We start from the raw sequence: 17,037 nt of genomic DNA, 5'->3' as shown, positions 1-17,037 counted from the left end.
CTTTAACCCAGTTCATGTATTTGGGACTTGGGTATAAAAGGGAAAAAAAATGAAATTAAAATGGAAAGATCTGCAAACTGGTCTTTAAACCTTCCTGCATGCCGGGCTTTCGATAATTGCACTTTTTAAAGTTAACGTTATTTGGTCCCATGGTTAAACTTTAGTACTCAATGCATGCGCCGAGTTCAGTTTAGTTATAAGTAAAGAATTATTTTTTTGTTTTTGTTTTTGTTTTAAGTTTATTTAGATCTACTCTAAAATATGAGCTAAATAAAAATTATTATTATTATTTTTGAATTATTACTCTAACAATAAATTTTCACGATTCGTTGTTTTAGTCGTTAGAGAAGTTAAGAGGATTGTCTAATGCTGAACAACAAAATAATATTCTTCTGGTTAAGTTGCTGAGAAAATGTCCTTTCTTACACGGACGCCCTCTTTAATTATATTAATTTACTGTCCACTTCTCATGAAATATTCATTTTTTTCAGGTGGCTCAATTATATATTGCCAGTATATTTGGTAATTGTAGTCGATTTTTGCGAAACTGTGGTTCAAGCACACGGCAGAGAAAGTTCCATCTTACTGCAAAATATTTGTTTTAGCTGGTGGCTGTGCATGTGCGAGCAGTAGAAAGCTTTTACTGTGTGGCTTTGGTAATTTGTTATTAGTCACGTTGCACTTTTGAAGCAGAATTAGAAGGCACAACTAGGTTTAGTTTTAAGTTGAAAACTAATTGTTTTCTATTAGTTAAGTATTGATAAAAATTGACCGATAGCAGCGTTGCACGGTTTTTAGATGTTGGAATTAAAAAAGAACAATTATAGACGAGTAACCATATTGTCCAGCTCAACGGCCTTACAAGAGATGGGACTCGCCCAAGATTTCTTCTCGTTTCTAAAGTGGCGAATGAAGGCTAATGCGGGAGACCTTTTCGAATACAAATGACATGAAGCTATTCTTTTAATGATATTCCCCGCAATGGTTTTGCTTCCACTGCAAGCTAGTTCCAGTTCAGTCGGTGGTTTTCAGCTGACGTTATCCAAATTTCAAAATTTAAACGTTCAATCCTACTAAGATGTTGTTTACACACATTCTTCACATAAAAAAACATAAATCACTATGTAAATTTTGGTATCGACTCAGTGCTTCGTCAATTAATGAGATAAAGTATTGTGAAATTTATGATGACCCGGATGAAGGTATTTCTTAACCCTATTCAGACCGGGCTTTTTTGGACCCGGGGGGGGGGGGGGTGGGGATTTCGGTGACAATTACATCATGATGTCAAATCAGCCGCCATCTTTGATCCGCCATCTTGGATTTCCAAATTTTTCCAAAATGCCAGAAAACCACCCAAAATCACTGCAAAGTACTCAATAAAAATGTGCTTTAAACCCGTAAAAATGTAAAAATAATTCCCTTTAAGTTGATTTTTATTAACAGAAACACGCAAAAGTAGAAATTTGGGAAAAACGCCTGTCAAAATGCCGTTGCCATGGTGATGTCAAGTTCCTGACACATCATCCAACCCTACCAAGTTGCTGCCAGATAAATTTTAGTTTGGCATCGTTTGGTTATTTCTTAAAAAATTTATAAAAGTTCAAAGTCAACGCGGGCCTCAACCCCCCCCCCCCCCCGGTCTGAATAGGGTTACTAGCGAAGCGCGCGAGGTCTAAAAATAGAATGCAAATAAATATAATCGCCACAAGGCTCAAAAACATAATCATTAACATCATCAGCCAAATTTTCGTTTTATAAAAGTGTTTTAGGAATACCGGCTGCTTAAGAAAGTGTTTAAGGAAAATCGTGTGCCATTTTGGATTGTTTGTCTTAGTCTTGTCTGAGTCGTCAAGTCACTCGCGCGCTTCGCTGATTTTCATCGCATTTTCAATTTTCAGATGTGATAATAATTTCAAAGTGATATCTAAAATGACTTCATATTCGGCTGAATTTGTAAAGGCGACGTACAATTCTAAAATTACAAATTGCCTGTTGTGTGTAACGTTCTCCAGGCTATGCAAGATTTGTCATTGCACGTTGTTGTCCGGTATGACGGCCAAAATATTACTTAGAATTACGACGCACTTTCAGAATTATTTTACATCTCCTCAGATCTTTTGTGGCGACATCTTTTTCGCCGTTTCCGCCGTGGTTTCAGACTAAAAAATCCATCCTGGTTATTGGGTAGCGAGCGTTCACTCTAGAATAACGGATAGCGGATAACGGGCAACGGCTAACGGTTTCCACAAACAACGGTACAAACACGTCATAGTACAAAACATATCAGTATGTGCAAAATAACTTTAATGCTTGGAATCGTGTTCATTTACAAAAGTGCGTGTAGCAAAAAAGGCAAAGAGGAGAAAAGTAATTTGCTAAATAAAATGTATTGAAAACTGCAAGAATCAATTAATTAATCAATTAGTATAGGAAATGACCTCGAGTAAAAATCGTGATTAGTAGGTACTAGTGACTCAAAATTGCTCGAGCCTTTAGGCCAGTGCAATTTAGAGCTATCAACCCAAATATATTAAGTTTATATATAACTTTTTTGATCGATTTTCCGGTCTGAATTATAGCTTACTGCGAAATTCAAAATGACATTGAAATGTAAAAAAAAGACCTGGCAAGACTGACCATACATAAGTGTCTAACTTTACACTGAGAAATCTCTCAGGATGATAAGCCCCATAACATATATATCTACATATATACGACCTGATTGAGGAATAAGGATATACTCGGGATCGTTTCTCATATCTGCTTTTCTTATAAATCTACGTTATGGAAAAAACTCCACTGTTTATTTGCTTGTGCAAGGAAACGAGGAGAACGCTCTTCCCTTCCACCAATTGAATAGTTTTACAGTGCGGTAATCTTATAAATATCTGTGCATGAACTGAATAAAAACAGAGGGTTCGGTAACATAAAGCCCATTTTCGAGCTCAAATTTTGATCCGATCCCATTTCACGTTTTTATGTTTTGCCCAAATCCTAGTCCCATTCTAATTTTTTAGGTTTGTGATTTTCATACCCAGTAACCCAAATCCCAATTTGCTAGTGGAAAACAATAGGCAAATCCCATTTCCAATTTTAGGACAGGACATAACAGTCTTGCGACTGAGAAACCCTTGGGTTGGTTTTTGTGGAGGGAGGAAAACCGGAGAACCCGGAGAAAAACCCTCAGATCAAGGACGAGAACCAACCAGAAACTCAACCCACATGACACCCCGGGTCGGGGAATGAAACCCGGCCACACTGAAGGGAAGCGAGCGCTCTCACCACTACGCTACCCCTGATCCCCAATCATTTTGACTAAAATTGTATTTTTTACACTATGGCTGTCCCTTTTTTTCTGAGACCGTGGAGGGTGAAGCAAAAAAAAAAAAAGTGCGAGAGTAAAAATGGCGGTGGAAGATCTAGGTACGGCCACTTTTTTTACTCCTACTCTTGTTTCACGCTCGGCGAACTTAAAATTTGTCAATGAATAAAGACGTGCAGTACGTGGAAGTCTAATAACACTGTTGCCGTTGTGTTTTTAAACGCAAAATTTACTGTGCCGGCTTTGATGTTTTTAAAAGCATTCAGATAATTAAACACTTGAGCGTTAAAACACCGCTTCTCAAGCCTTTCTTATACTTGGTTTGTCCTCTCGTTATTTGCCCTTTACAAGGAAGGGCTACCCCTCCTTCTCCAATGACTTATGTTGTCTACCACACCCGAGGGGGAGTGAGATGACTGGCACTATGCGCCTTTCAGCAACAGGCGAACTCTTAAGTTAAAAACCCGACTAACGATTACGTTTTTCTCTCTGGCGTCAACCATAATTAGGGCGACAACAAACGAACCTTGAAAAACGCAAACAAAGAACATAGATCGAAGGCCACCGATCACAACTAACAGACACGACCTTTTGACCGGATAAAGTGGACGTCACTGTCCTAAAAGGTCCGCTTGAATGATGTCAACAAAATCCGTGAGCCGTCTTAGAGTTCGCTGTTATTAAAGGGCACAATTAGTGAATAGCCTAGTACCTTATATTAATGATGTAGAGGTTTCAAGTTACTTAGTTTTGTTATCTAACTAGTATCAAAATTTTAAAGCTGGATTACGTCTAAGAAAAATGTAAACAAGATAGTTAACATGCAATGCTAACTACGGTCTAATTAGTCGCGTACAATTAATACGTCAAGTCTACATGTTTAGTGATCAGCCTACCTAATATTAATAATGCAGAAATTTCAAGTTACTTCTTTTGGTAATTTAACTAATATTGACATTATTTCGCACGCAAATGACGTGTTCAGCTTACTTGTTATATTAGCCCTGCGCACGTAAATGACGTAAACAAGATAGTTAACATGCCATGTTAAAATGTTTATCTACGGTCTGATTGGTCGCGGTACAAAGAACATGTCAATAATAAATCAATCTAAAGTCTTCTGCTAAGTGGAAACGATAATGGAAATAAAACAAAAATGGGAAGGGATTCCGTGTCAAGTTTTCGATTGCAAGTCCTTGCCAACAGAATGAGTTACTTTTTGCAAATAAACCCTTTGGTTCTATAACATCCTTTGTCATGCCATTGTGCAGCTTCACCATCAGACAGTCGCGTTCTTATTCCGCCACAGTTCTGCTCGGGATGATTACTTGGCTGGCCATCTGCCCAGTTGGTGTACCCTGACAGTTCACTTCCATCAGACCATTTCCATACACCTTCGGCTTGTTTATCCGTTAGTCCAATCCAAAAATCCAGGCCATCTGCCATATATGTGTTTTTAATGAAATCGTTTTCTGCAAAGGATTCAATCTTCATCAACTGGGCACCATTGGCTACGCAATGTGCGCGCGCGTTGTTCCATGACAATGCTTGTGTGAACAGGGCATAGCATGAACCCTGAAAAGCGATCCACGATTTCTGACACCCTACAATAAACAGATAAGTAATTTTCTTCAATAATTAATTAATCAACTGCTTATAATTAAAAAAAAAGTAATCCCCTTGTCAAAACGTATAGGGAAGGGAAGAAGGGAATAAAAAAAATAAAAAAAATATCAATGTATGATAAACATCAAAACCTCTACTAAATGGACGGACTTAAAGGATTCCATTGATTCAGCGTGAATATGAATGTATAATCATCACAGGGAGTCCCTGTGCCCCGTCTTTTTTGCAGAACATAGGGGATAATATATTGTTGCTTGCTTCAAATCGATATCACTCTCCTTCGCTGCGCTCACTCATGAGATATCGATTTGAACAGTCGAAGATAAATTGTCATCCATATTGTCATCGTTATCGTCATCATCATCATCACCATCATCGGCAACTTCTTATGCGCCTTCTTATGGGCCTTCAGTGATTCCTCCTAGGTCAAGGCTTTTGCGTCTTTACCTATGCTTAGTGTTCACAACCTACAGCCGCGTTGACTTTAAATATATCGTGATAACACACCAGCCAGCAAGCTATCTGTATCGTCTTTTTTTCAAGTAAGCCGTTCTGGCTTCGGTGATAAACCGTCAACTTTGGACCAGTCAAGCTTGCTCTTTTTGTTCATTTCTGACAACTGATTTATTTAGACAGTTTGTGCCACTTACACATACAAAATGAGTAATAAAACACGTGGTCGACAAAACAAAACAATGACGGCATTTTTGGCTTGTCCAGGCGTGTCTTTTCCTGCCCATTGTTTATTACAGTTGTCATCGACATCTGCAAATAAGAAGTGTTTAGCTGTTCCCATAGATGCTAAAAAAGTGGATTTATTTACCAATCTCGCAGCGAATTCCATTGAATCCTGTTTGGCAACTGCAGTTGAATCCGTTGACTTGATCACTGCAGCATCCTCCATTCTGACAGGGACTACTGGCACGGTCATCCACATCTGTGAATAAAGAGCGTTAAGTTATTTCCATAGACGCCAAAAAAAACTTACAAAAGGTGCTTTTATTTACCAATCTCACACTGAGTTCCACTGAATCCTGGTTGGCAACTGCAGTTGAATCCATTGACTTGATCAAAGCAAGATGCTCCGTTCTTACAGGGATTACTGGCACAGTCATCAACATCTGTGAATATTCATTGACTAGTTGCTTCGTAATTTGACAAATACAGAATTATACCATCTCACTGAGTTCCTCCTGCAACTCAGTGATCCGTTGACTGTCACTCACGATCTCCTCACATGGACTACTGGCACAGTCATCAACATCTGTAAAAAGTGTAAAAGTTGTTTCGTTAGATGCAAAAAAAACACCCACAAACGTGGATTTTTTCACCGAACTTGCATTGACTTTTACTGAATCTTAGTTGCCAAATAAAAGTGTAAAGTGAAAAAAGATGATCCTTGCTGTGAACCTGCAATTAAAGAAATTGCAAAGAAGGAAGCCTGAGGAAATTTAGGGCTTCAACGGGATTTGAACCCGTGAGCTCTGCGATACCGGTGCGATGCTCTACCAACTGCGTTATGACGTACGCCACACATTGGGAGCGAGGCCAATTGTGAGTTCTTATTTTCACGTGAAAGAATGAAATGACATGAGTTATGTGAAATAATTCATTATGATAGTTGAACTGTGGATGGATGTAAAGTAAAGAAATAATCTTCGCAGTGAACTAGCAATTAAAGAAAATGCAAAGAAAGAAGACTCTGTTTCTTTTGTAAGCCCCGATGATTTTTAGGCTTCTTTATTTTCATTTTTTTCATATTCTTTAAATTAAGTCAGTTACAGTTGTATCAATTGTCTTTTTCACTGCAGCATCCTCCATCCTGACAAGAACTGCTGACACACTCGTCAACATCTGTAAATAAGTAGTGTTTAAATGTCTCCATAGAAACAAACAAAGACACAAAAACGCGTTTAGCGATCTCGCAGTGACTTTCATTGAATCCTGGTTGACAACTACATTTGAATCCGTTGACTTGACTAGCTGTTTTCAGATGTCACATTCATATAAAACTAATACACGAATTTATTTACCGATCTCGCAGCGAGTTCCATTGAATCCAGGTTGGCAACTGCAGTTGAATCCGTTGACTTTGTCACTGCACGATGCTCCATTCTGACAAGGACTACTGGCCCACTCATCCACATCTGTGAGTAAATATTATTGTTTAGTTGTTTTCATAAATTAAACATAAACATGAAAAAAGCACACAAAAACGCAATTTTATTTACCTATTTCGCACCGACTGCCGTTGAATCCTGGTTGGCAACTGCAGTTGAATCCGTTGACTTTGTCACTGCAAGATCCTCCATTCTGACATGGACTACTGACACACTCATCGACCTCTATAAAGAGGGTAAACATTGTTTCCGTAGATGCAAAAGCAAAATACTCACAAAAACGCGAATTTTTATACCGATCTCGCAGCGACTTCCATTGAATCCTGGTTGGCAACTGCAGTTCAATCCGTTGACTTGATCACTGCAGCATCCTCCATTCTGACAGGGACTACTGGCGCAGTCATCAACATCTGTAAAAAAGAAGTGTTTAGCTATCCCCATTGATGCCAAAAAAACAAAGAACAAACAAACAAACAAAATGAAGCTCGGATTTATTTACCGATCTCGCACTAACTTCCACTGAATCCAGGTTGGCAGCTACAGTTGAATCCGTTGACTTTGTCACTGCAAGATCCTCCATTCTCACATGGACCACTGGCACAATCATCAACATCTGTAATATTGTAAAATGTGTTGCCATAAATGCAACGTTCACAAAAACGCGGATCTATTAACCGAATTTGCGTGGACTTCTAATGACAAATACAGTTGTTATGTTAAGAAATGATCGTCGCTGTGAGCTTGCAATTAACGAAATTGCAAAGAAGAAAGGCTGGATTTGAACCTGCGACCTTCGAAAGGGAAGGCAATACTCTGGCAGTTTGTATTGTAACTTCACTTTATTTTTTTCTCAGCGCGCGAGCGGGCAAGATGAACCGAATCCTGCAATCTGATTGGTTCCGGGAGCGGGCGGAATTTTCCGATCTTGACCGCGGTCAACGGAACGGGATGTATCCCCGCGCGAAATCAGTTTACAGCGCGAGTCGAACGAACACATGAAAGTTTTGCTCTCCAAAATCGAAATAGCTGTTCACCAGCCGTTGTAAATTTGAAAGGACTAAAAAGCAGTGGAATTAAAGGCCTCAAATTTCTTCAAAAGGCGAGTATTTATTTATTTATTTCTTAACAAAATTGAGTTGTAGTTTACCGTTCGTAGTTTGCCGTTGTTTGTGCATGCTTTTCGCTATGATTTTCACGCCATTGCGGTAAACTTCACCGGTTTTTAGACTTCCTCTAAGAGTTTAACTGCCTTGTTTATCCGTCACTTCTCGCTAAAAACAGAGCACTATTTGCCATCATTCATGGAAATGAGATTCTTTGATTAAAAACGGATAAATTAATTATCACAAAATTGTGCCGTACGTAGACACTACGCATTTCATTCAGTTTGGCACTGTTTATCAGAATAAAATTCTACTAGAAACCATTGCAGAGATTATTTATTTGTTCAATACTTGTGTGAATAGCTTGTAAAACTGCTTTTCAGTCAAAGAGTATTTTTGAGTCAAGAGAAATCGGATTAACACCCTACGAGCAAAGTTTCTTTCAAGACTTTTTAAAACATTTATCGACGATTGTTCGAGAAGCCGAAATCGATTTAAATGTGTTAAGTTTTGTGACTTATGTGTGCTATATTTATGATTTTTTTGCTTTTCTTGATTCTCTGCAGTGTAAATTAAATATGCTGAACTGTTCTTGAGTATGATTCATTTTAAACGAAGCTATTTTATTCCGAAATAAATAGCAAACAGAATTCTTCACTCCTTGCTCGTCGATCGAGTGGGACTCAACATTGAAGTCAAATCCGCGCGTATACAAACAAAGATTTTGCGACGCATTTTTTCTCGGTTTCTTTTCCAAACAAATTGAAGTAGGAAAAAAAAAAACGTTATTTGCCGGCCTAGGTCGGTCCGTATTGGGAAAAACTGTACCCTCGGTCTTGAGCACGGTCCTCGGCCTGCGGCCTCGGGCCGTACTCAAGACCTCGGGCACAGTTTTTCCCAATACGGACTTCCCGGCCGGCAAATAACATATATATATATATTTCATCATCATCATCATCATCAGCACGTCAAGTCACGTAGGTAGTGTAAGTAATTTTTTGTAAGTAGGCTCTCTTATTTTGTTTGTGTTGCAATAAAAAAATCATCATCATGATCATCATCATCATCGTCATCGTCATCGTCATCGTCATCGTCTTTATTATCATCATCACTTCTTACGCACGCAAAATAAGTAATTAAACACGTGGTCGACAAAACAAAACAATGACGGCATTTTTGGCTTGCCCAGGCGTGTCTTTTCCTACCCATTGTTTATTACGGTTGTCATCGACATCTGCAAATAAGAAGTGTTTAGCTGTTTTCATAGATGCTAAAAAACGCAGATTTATTTACCAATCTCGCAGCGACTTCCATTGAATCCTGGTTGGCAACTGCAGTTGAATCCGTTGACTTTGTCACTGCATAATCCTCCATTCTGACAAGGACTACTGACACACTCATCGACCTCTGTAAAGAGGGTAAACATTGTTTCCGTAGATGCAAAAGCAAAATACTCACAAAAACGCGAATTTTTATACCGATCTCGCAGCGACCTCCATTGAATCCTGGTTGGCAACTGCAGTTGAATCCGTTGACTTTGTCACTGCAGCATCCTCCATTCTGACAGGGACTACTGGCACAGTCATCAACATCTGTAAATAAATAGCGTGAATTAATTTCCATAGGGACCTTAAGATACCATGGCCAGGACGGGACGAACTGGGACGGCTACCGGAAGTAAATTTAGACAACTAGGCATGCGCACGAGAACTCTCGACTTATATCCCTGCCGTCCTCGTCCCGTCGAGGACGGCATTTCATCCGATTTTCCGTCGTATCGAGAACGTGAGTATTTACACTTGTTTTGGCTTGGGAAATGTTATAATCGAAGTTATTTTCGGTTATACTGACGTGAATGTTTGTTAAGTTCGCATTTTTCGTGATTGTAGCGTAGAACAACGTTGAATTTCGACAAAATGTGAAAATATTATTTGTCTGTTCATTTGAGTTTCAGTCGCTACCACGCCGGTATCATGATTGTTCAAGCGGAAAAGGAAACCTGCAAAGAAAATAAATCAGTGTAAGTACAGTTGAGAAAATTATGTATGAACGAGTGCACTGAAAGCATCTATTGAGCAAATTTAATAAATGTACATAAATAAATCGATCTTTAGTTGTGTTATTCAGTGTTATTACAATACCCGGCCGAAACTTAATGTTATGTTTGTTTATTACAAATTCTAGTTATATAAAATTACAGGTAAAAATGCAACATTTGCACGAAGTTGAGATTCTCGACATGATTTTTGACGCTCTGCTTCTTTGAGAATGGGATTGTACCCTTTTTCCTAGGTCACTTATCTGAACCAGGCCAGATCGTTTCGTGCATTGTTTTTGTATTAGTTTATTCATACGGAAGATGTTTGCTTTATATAAATCAAGAAGAACAAATTCAGCGTCTTCCGTTCATAATCGATTAAGTTTGATAGGAAATGGTTTCAACCAAATCGAAAGGATTAGTTTTTTTAAGTGCTTTCATAAAGCTCAAATTATTGACGTCGCCGTCCTTTACGAAAATACACATCTTAAGCATTTTGTCTTTGGCGACATGACGCGACCCGCGTGAGTTTCCCGCGTCCACTGCCGTTGCCGTCCTTGCCTTCCCGTCCTCGTATCTTAAGGTCCCTATAAATAGCGTTTAGTTGGAGTCTCCATAGATATTAAACAAATACAATAAAACCGTGCTTTTATTTACCGATCTCGCAGTGAATTCCATTGAATCCTGGTTGGCAACTACAGTTGAATCCGTTGACTTTGTCACTGCACGATGCTCCGTTCTGACAGGGACCACTGGCACAGTCATCCACATCTGCAGAAAAGACGTGTTTAGCTATACCCATTGATGCCAAAAAACAAACAAACAAGCAAACAAACAAACAAACAAAACAAACAAACAAACAAACAAATGACACTCGGATTTATTTACCGATCTCGCAGCGACTTCTATTGAATCCAGGTTGGCAACTGCAGTTGAATCCATTGACTTTGTCACTGCACGATGCTCCATTCTGACAGGGACTACTGGCACAGTCATCGATATCTGTAAATACAAAGTGTTTAGCTTTCTCCATAGATATAAAAAACACTTAAAGACCCTGATTTATTATATAAACATCAGTGAAATACCAAGAAATCTTTCGCGCGAAAAAATCATATCTTCACACGTGAAAATAACATGTTATTTTCACATGTGAAGATATCGATTTCTAAACATTTTCTGACAAGTTTGCCCTGTTTCAATGCTGAATGAGCCAAAGTAAATCGATATTAAGTCGAAACATCTTCGGATCTTCCTCGGCAATCTTCGGCAATCTTCGGATATCTTCGGGAATTTTCGGAAAAGTTCGGAAAATGTTCGGAAACATTCGTACGACCTTCGGACGACATTTTGCAAATCCTCGGAAATCTTCGGAAAATGGTCGGCAATCTTCGGAAAATCGTCAAAAACATCGTAATTAGTAGGTTTATATAATAAATAGAGGATATTACATGGTTGCTTGGAGATATGAAATTTATCTTCTCGTGTTCAAATCGATATCCCACTCGTTCGCTTCGCTCACTCGTGAGATATCGATTTGAACACTCAAATAAATCACATAAATCTCATAAATCTCCGCGCAACCATGTAATATCCTCTATATATTTACCGATCTCGCACTGACTTCCACTGAATCCTGGTTGGCAATTGCAGTTGTATCCGTTGACTTTGTCACTGCACAATCCTCCATTCAAACATGGACCACTCGGACACCCATTAACATCTGTCAATAAACAGTGTTTATTTATTATTTGTCTCCATAGATATAAAACAAATACACAAAAACAGATTTAGTTTATTTTTCTCTCATTGTTGCCTCAGTTGTTGACAACTTAGTAAACTAAATTTTTCACGGTTTCTTTCCATTTAGAGGCAATGATTTGCATCGCAAAAAATGACATGTATCGTGACATAGATAGGTGTGAAACCAGTAATTAGGTTACGTCACCTTTTTCACACAATTCTCCTTCAAAGCCAGCTGAACACAAGCAACGGAACGTCTTGTCTGTGAAGCCATACTGACACTTGCCATTGTTTAGACAAGGAGTCGACTTACAGGAGTTCTATAATGTGCAAACGAGAAGAAAGAACAACACTGATTAAAAATACGAGTGACCACAACTGACGAGTTGTGGCTGTAGCTGTCAGTTGTGGTCACACGAGTGACACAACTGACAGCTACTACAAAAAAAATAGTAGTCACATCTCGGCTGTCGCGACTACAATTAAATTAACTATTGCTTGTTGACTTTAGTTCGAGCTTACTTTTTGAGTTGCGTACCTATATAGTGCATGATTATTGCCACGTAACAAAAATACGTCTTTGGTCACCATGGTAAAAGTAAAGTTTTGAGTTTTTAGTAAATCATTAGTAAATTCTCAGCTCCGACAATTGCATTTCTAGCTCTCTGATTGGCTCAAAAACTTTGACTATGAGCCATTAGTCGAAGTTTTACCTCAAAGAATATGGAAAATAGTGCGCCAAGTTAAAAAAAATTCCGCACTAAGTTTTAAACTTCGGCTCTCCATAACGGCCGATACTGGCAGGTTTCAAGGGCTGTCTCCCACTAAAATTCAAGAGATATTAGGCAATGCTCTTCCAGAAAATACGAAGAGAGCCACAAAGTTCGGCATGGACATATTTAATGGTATGTATCTGGGAATTTCACTCAATAAGATACCAAGAATTGTTACGTTCGCTGTCGATGTTTTGATAATTTTGTAACTGCGTGACGACGACAAACATGCTCACCTCATTATTTACAGAATGGCTGACAAGTGCTGTTGGCACAAAATTTCCCAAAAGAATTGAAGGCTTGCTAATGAATGCCTGATATGTTTCTACACCGCGCGAGCGTTGAAGCTTTCCTTCTGCAATGCAATGTCCAAGTTCACAGCTATTACGGATGCGGAGAATCAGGAAAATCTTTCTGAACTTTGAACACTATTGAAAGCTTGCGAAATCTTCTTTTTTCCTTGCATTTGAACGGTTAAATATTTTAAGGTTGATTTTCGTCAACAGTTAACCAAAGGTTGTTGCTTGTGTAGCTGTCAAATTTCACTCAGCTCATTCAGTGATCACGGCGCACGTGTGACCGGAAGTTATATGTTCTTTTGAGCGCTTTGTAAAATTGTTGAAATAAAAATTGGCGGCAAAAATCCGGTTTGAGAATTTACTAAAACAATTAGGCCATTCGCCCTTGTTGGATATGAAGTGATCATAACCAACTCGCGCTACGCGCTCGTTGGTTATTTATCACTTCGTATCCTACGCGGTCTCAGAAATAATTGTTAATTAGTCGCATTGTCATTATCGTGAAGATCGCTTTGGTGACAACGGCCTACCTCTGTTTCTGCATATTTGTACAATGCTTTAGGTTTCAGTCTGTTACGGTCCGTAGAGTTGCTGAGCTGACATATATAGCTACCATCATTGGTTTCACTCGGCCCAAAGTTGTAGGAAACACAATCATGGTTAAGGAAGCATTGCACGTCGCAAACGTCGATTCTTGTCGCTCTCATGGATGTAATCACATGGCCATCTTGAGCACTTCCGTTAATTTTATTTACAAATTTTATGACGCGACAATTTTCTAAGGAATATGGGAATAACAGCTGGTTAATATGACACAAAAGATTTGATAGTGTACAAAAAACCACACACTAACTCAAAGAATCCATTGACAGTTTAACCGAGGGACATGATGTGGTAAAATGGAAACTGGGATTGAATTGCTTTTACTGGGAAAATTGGTTACTGAGACTATGATTAAAAAAATGGAATTGGGAATGAAATTTAGGCAAAACATAAGCTGGGAACTGCGATTTAAGCAAATGCGTGCTGGGAATGCGATGTAAGCCCCGATTCCGGATCCTTTTACAGCGATATGAAAAATGTAGCAACCTGAGCTTATAAAGTTCGTTGTTCGTAACCTGTATTGAAAAAGTCATCTTGCACACCAATTTAAATCCGTCTATACGGTCAAAGCAATATTGGCGATATAAAGGCTTTTGCCAAAATTATTTTTGAAGGTTTTAAGCAATTATTGGACGAGGTCAAGAAAAATATCGTAGTTTACAAGATGCGAACAGTTTCTTATTTTTCAGTGCCAAAAAAGAGGCACCTTAAACCTAAGGAGTTCTGTGAAGTCATGGTGTTTTGCGATTGCCGGGTCAACAATTGCTTTATTATAAATGGGAATTTGTTTTTCAAAGGTTTTTCTAAAGCCATTGTTAAGTAGAAAACACACATTGTCTTATCACAATGAAACTCGCTGCCAGGGTTTAACGTTCGCTTTGTGAAACACAAACAGAGAAAACCTGGATTGATGCGTTGCAGCGATCAATAATGCAACACCGTGCAACTTAGTCCTTTGGAAAAACAGATTTCGGATTCATGTTTATTGTATTTATCGGCAGGTTTTTCTAGAGAAATCTTTCATCTTAATACTTGCTATGAAAACTTTCAGATGCAAAATACAAGACAAGAAATAATGTCGAATCAGTTACTCAATTTTCGCCACCAACGTATTTTTAGCCTGAAAACCTGAATAGTACATTTCAACTTAAAATTCAATTCAATTAAAAAAAAATCCAGTCCAATCCAATTCAATTCAACTAAAAAAAAAAATGAATTGTGTTTATTGTGTTCTATAAAAACCTATTTTCTTTAGTGCTTATCTTTAGTTTTTAGTTTTCAAATAAGCGGCGCGGGAGTCAATTTTCCCTTTATTAGACAGGTTAAGACAATCGAACAAATTGATAAATGATTCAGTTATCATTCAGGTATCAGTTATTCAATTTCGTCTCTAACGTGTTTTTCGCCCAAAAATTCGAATAGCGTGTTTCCAATTAGAGATTTCAATTTATAATTGTTTTAAATTTATTATTACAATAGCGTTTCGCTTGCTTAACCTATTTGCTTTGGTTAAAATACTGTATATTCCAGAGTTGTTTATTTCAAATAATTGACAAGTAAATCTTCATATTACGCCGACAATAAATTATTCTTTTCTCTTCTTAATCGTGCATATTTTGTGCCTTCTTGTAGCAAGCGATTTAGAAGGCTAACACGAACATGAAAGGCTCGTTTTCAAAAAAATGCAACGACCAAAATATATGTCAGTACCGCAAGCCTTTCTTGTTTTTTAAAGGTATCAGTTATCAAGCATCCCCAAACCTAAGCTTTAACTACCTGTAATTATACTACACCTAACTAGCTAAGGCTTTTTATTTACGAAATTCGCTACTTAAGCCGATAGCCCGAACCCTATTTATTTGCGCGCTGGTTACATTTTTGAGCCACGCTTTTAAACAAGACAGTTTTTACAATTTTTTCTGTGTTTCGGCATCCTAAATGACGAAAGTTGAAATTCTAGATCTACGAAAATGGTATTGCCATATTTTTAGATAAACTTCATGCTTACAAAAGTCCATAATTTTGAAGCTCGAAGACGGTTTTTTTCCTCCCTCATCGAAAAGCTCAAGTTTTCTATCTGTAAGTTTTATGACGATCATGACAATGCAACTCCCTGCACAAAATGCTGGCTAAGCCACTTTTCTATTGCCGTTTGGCTAAGTGGGAAATTCTCCGTGTTGAATGTGATACGTGAAGCCAGTGATGCTTTCCTCCTCAGAAGGAAAACCTTAGGTGCTAAAAAATAATAGAAGTTTTTCATAGATGCTGTAGTTTGTTATGCCAAGATTAGTTTTGCAAAATAAAGGAACATTCGTTTATTCGGTGCTAAAGTTTGGAATTCCATTGATGACTCACTTAAATCTAAGATTCGTGCTTATTTTAACTACCAGTTACTTTTTTAATTTTTTTGTGTGCACATCCATTTTTTTTTTCGTTCTCTCTCTCTCTCTCTCTCTCTCTCTCTCTGTGTGTGTATAGGTATGCGTGAATGGAAATCGTGTCTAGTATTTAAACTCTGTAACTTTAATGCAATATTTTTTTTCCGCTTGGCCCAGCCACTTAGCTCGACAGCCCTAGCTATTTCTAAGTGACTGTGCTCTGTTTTTTATGATTATAATATTATGTTGCATGTTTTTTTTTTTGTTGTAAAAATTTTCTGGGCACGAAATAAAGATTGTTGTTGTACAGGTAAGCGATGCTTCGATACGCTCAATTGTAGCGCTGACTGTGTTTACTCTCACCAAAAAATAAAAAAACAAAGAAACGAATAAACAAAAAATCAGTCTAAGTGTACTTGGCAAAGAGCGCCACTCAACTGAATAAATAGTCACGGGCTACCTTTTAAGCTTGCATTATTCCAACACCTTCTTCGAAGTACTTAAAAAAATCTTTGTGATTTCTAACTTATCTTATATTTTATAGGGATATTTCAAAATTAATCAATGTTTTATTTCTTACCTTCAAGTGTTAATACGTTTGTTTGCAGAAACACCACAACAGTGGCAATGCACATAAGGAAGAACGCCGATCGATCCATTGTAAAAGCCAGAAGAGGATTATAATGAAAAGAAGCAATCGTCCTTACTGTAGAAACGTTATTCCTCCTGTTTTTCTACGTACAATAACTTGTGTTTACTCCTCGCTCGATATATAATTAATGCCGATGATAGCCTTCAAACCTTTTTTTTAAATTGGTTTGGACAACATCATAGTTAATTATTTAAACACAAAGAACACTACTTACAAAACAAATACATACACTACTTACAATGCTACTTACAATACATTACTTATTACATTATTTCTTCACTACTTTTATATACATGTTTTTTAAATAGTAATATCACGATATCACGCATTACAAGGCCTACTATAACAATTAACATTCTTACAAAGGTTAAGGTTAC

General features: G+C 37.9%; 1 protein-coding gene across 1 annotated transcript; it reads right to left on the bottom strand.

The window, feature by feature from the left end:
• Nucleotides 1-4,537: 4,537 nt before the first annotated feature.
• On the bottom strand, nt 4,538-16,667 carry LOC144666710 (uncharacterized). The gene is made up of 13 exons (XM_078528092.1): nt 16,589-16,667; nt 13,558-13,805; nt 12,161-12,275; nt 11,822-11,935; nt 11,101-11,214; nt 10,870-10,983; nt 9,653-9,766; nt 9,468-9,581; nt 7,368-7,481; nt 7,183-7,296; nt 6,985-7,098; nt 5,775-5,888; nt 4,538-4,929 (listed from the first exon to the last, which is right to left on the bottom strand). The coding sequence occupies exons 1-13, from the start codon at nt 16,665-16,667 to the stop codon at nt 4,538-4,540; spliced, it is 1,860 nt and encodes a 619-aa protein (XP_078384218.1).
• Between the last annotated feature and the right edge of the window lie 370 nt (nt 16,668-17,037).

This window comes from Oculina patagonica, chromosome 9 (assembly GCF_052425735.1).
Source record: "Oculina patagonica isolate OP01 chromosome 9, crgOcupat, whole genome shotgun sequence".
NCBI lineage: Eukaryota > Metazoa > Cnidaria > Anthozoa > Scleractinia > Oculinidae > Oculina > Oculina patagonica.
The sequence above is the reverse complement of the archived record's forward strand: the minus strand, read 5'-3'. Positions and strand labels throughout refer to the sequence as shown.

What these genes read in the sequence shown, in the direction of transcription:
- LOC144666710 (XM_078528092.1), bottom strand. Translation starts at nt 16,667, where the DNA reads ATGGATCGATCGGCGTTCTTCCTTATGTGCATTGCCACTGTTGTGGTG. An exon ending in TGGAAGTCGCTGCGAGATCG is followed by an intron (nt 7,297 to 7,367) that starts GTATAAAAATTC and finishes CCCTCTTTATAG; the next exon opens with AGGTCGATGAGTGTGTCAGT. An exon ending in TGGAATTCGCTGCGAGATTG is followed by an intron (nt 4,930 to 5,774) that starts GTAAATAAATCC and finishes TGTTTATTGTAG; the next exon opens with GGTGTCAGAAATCGTGGATC.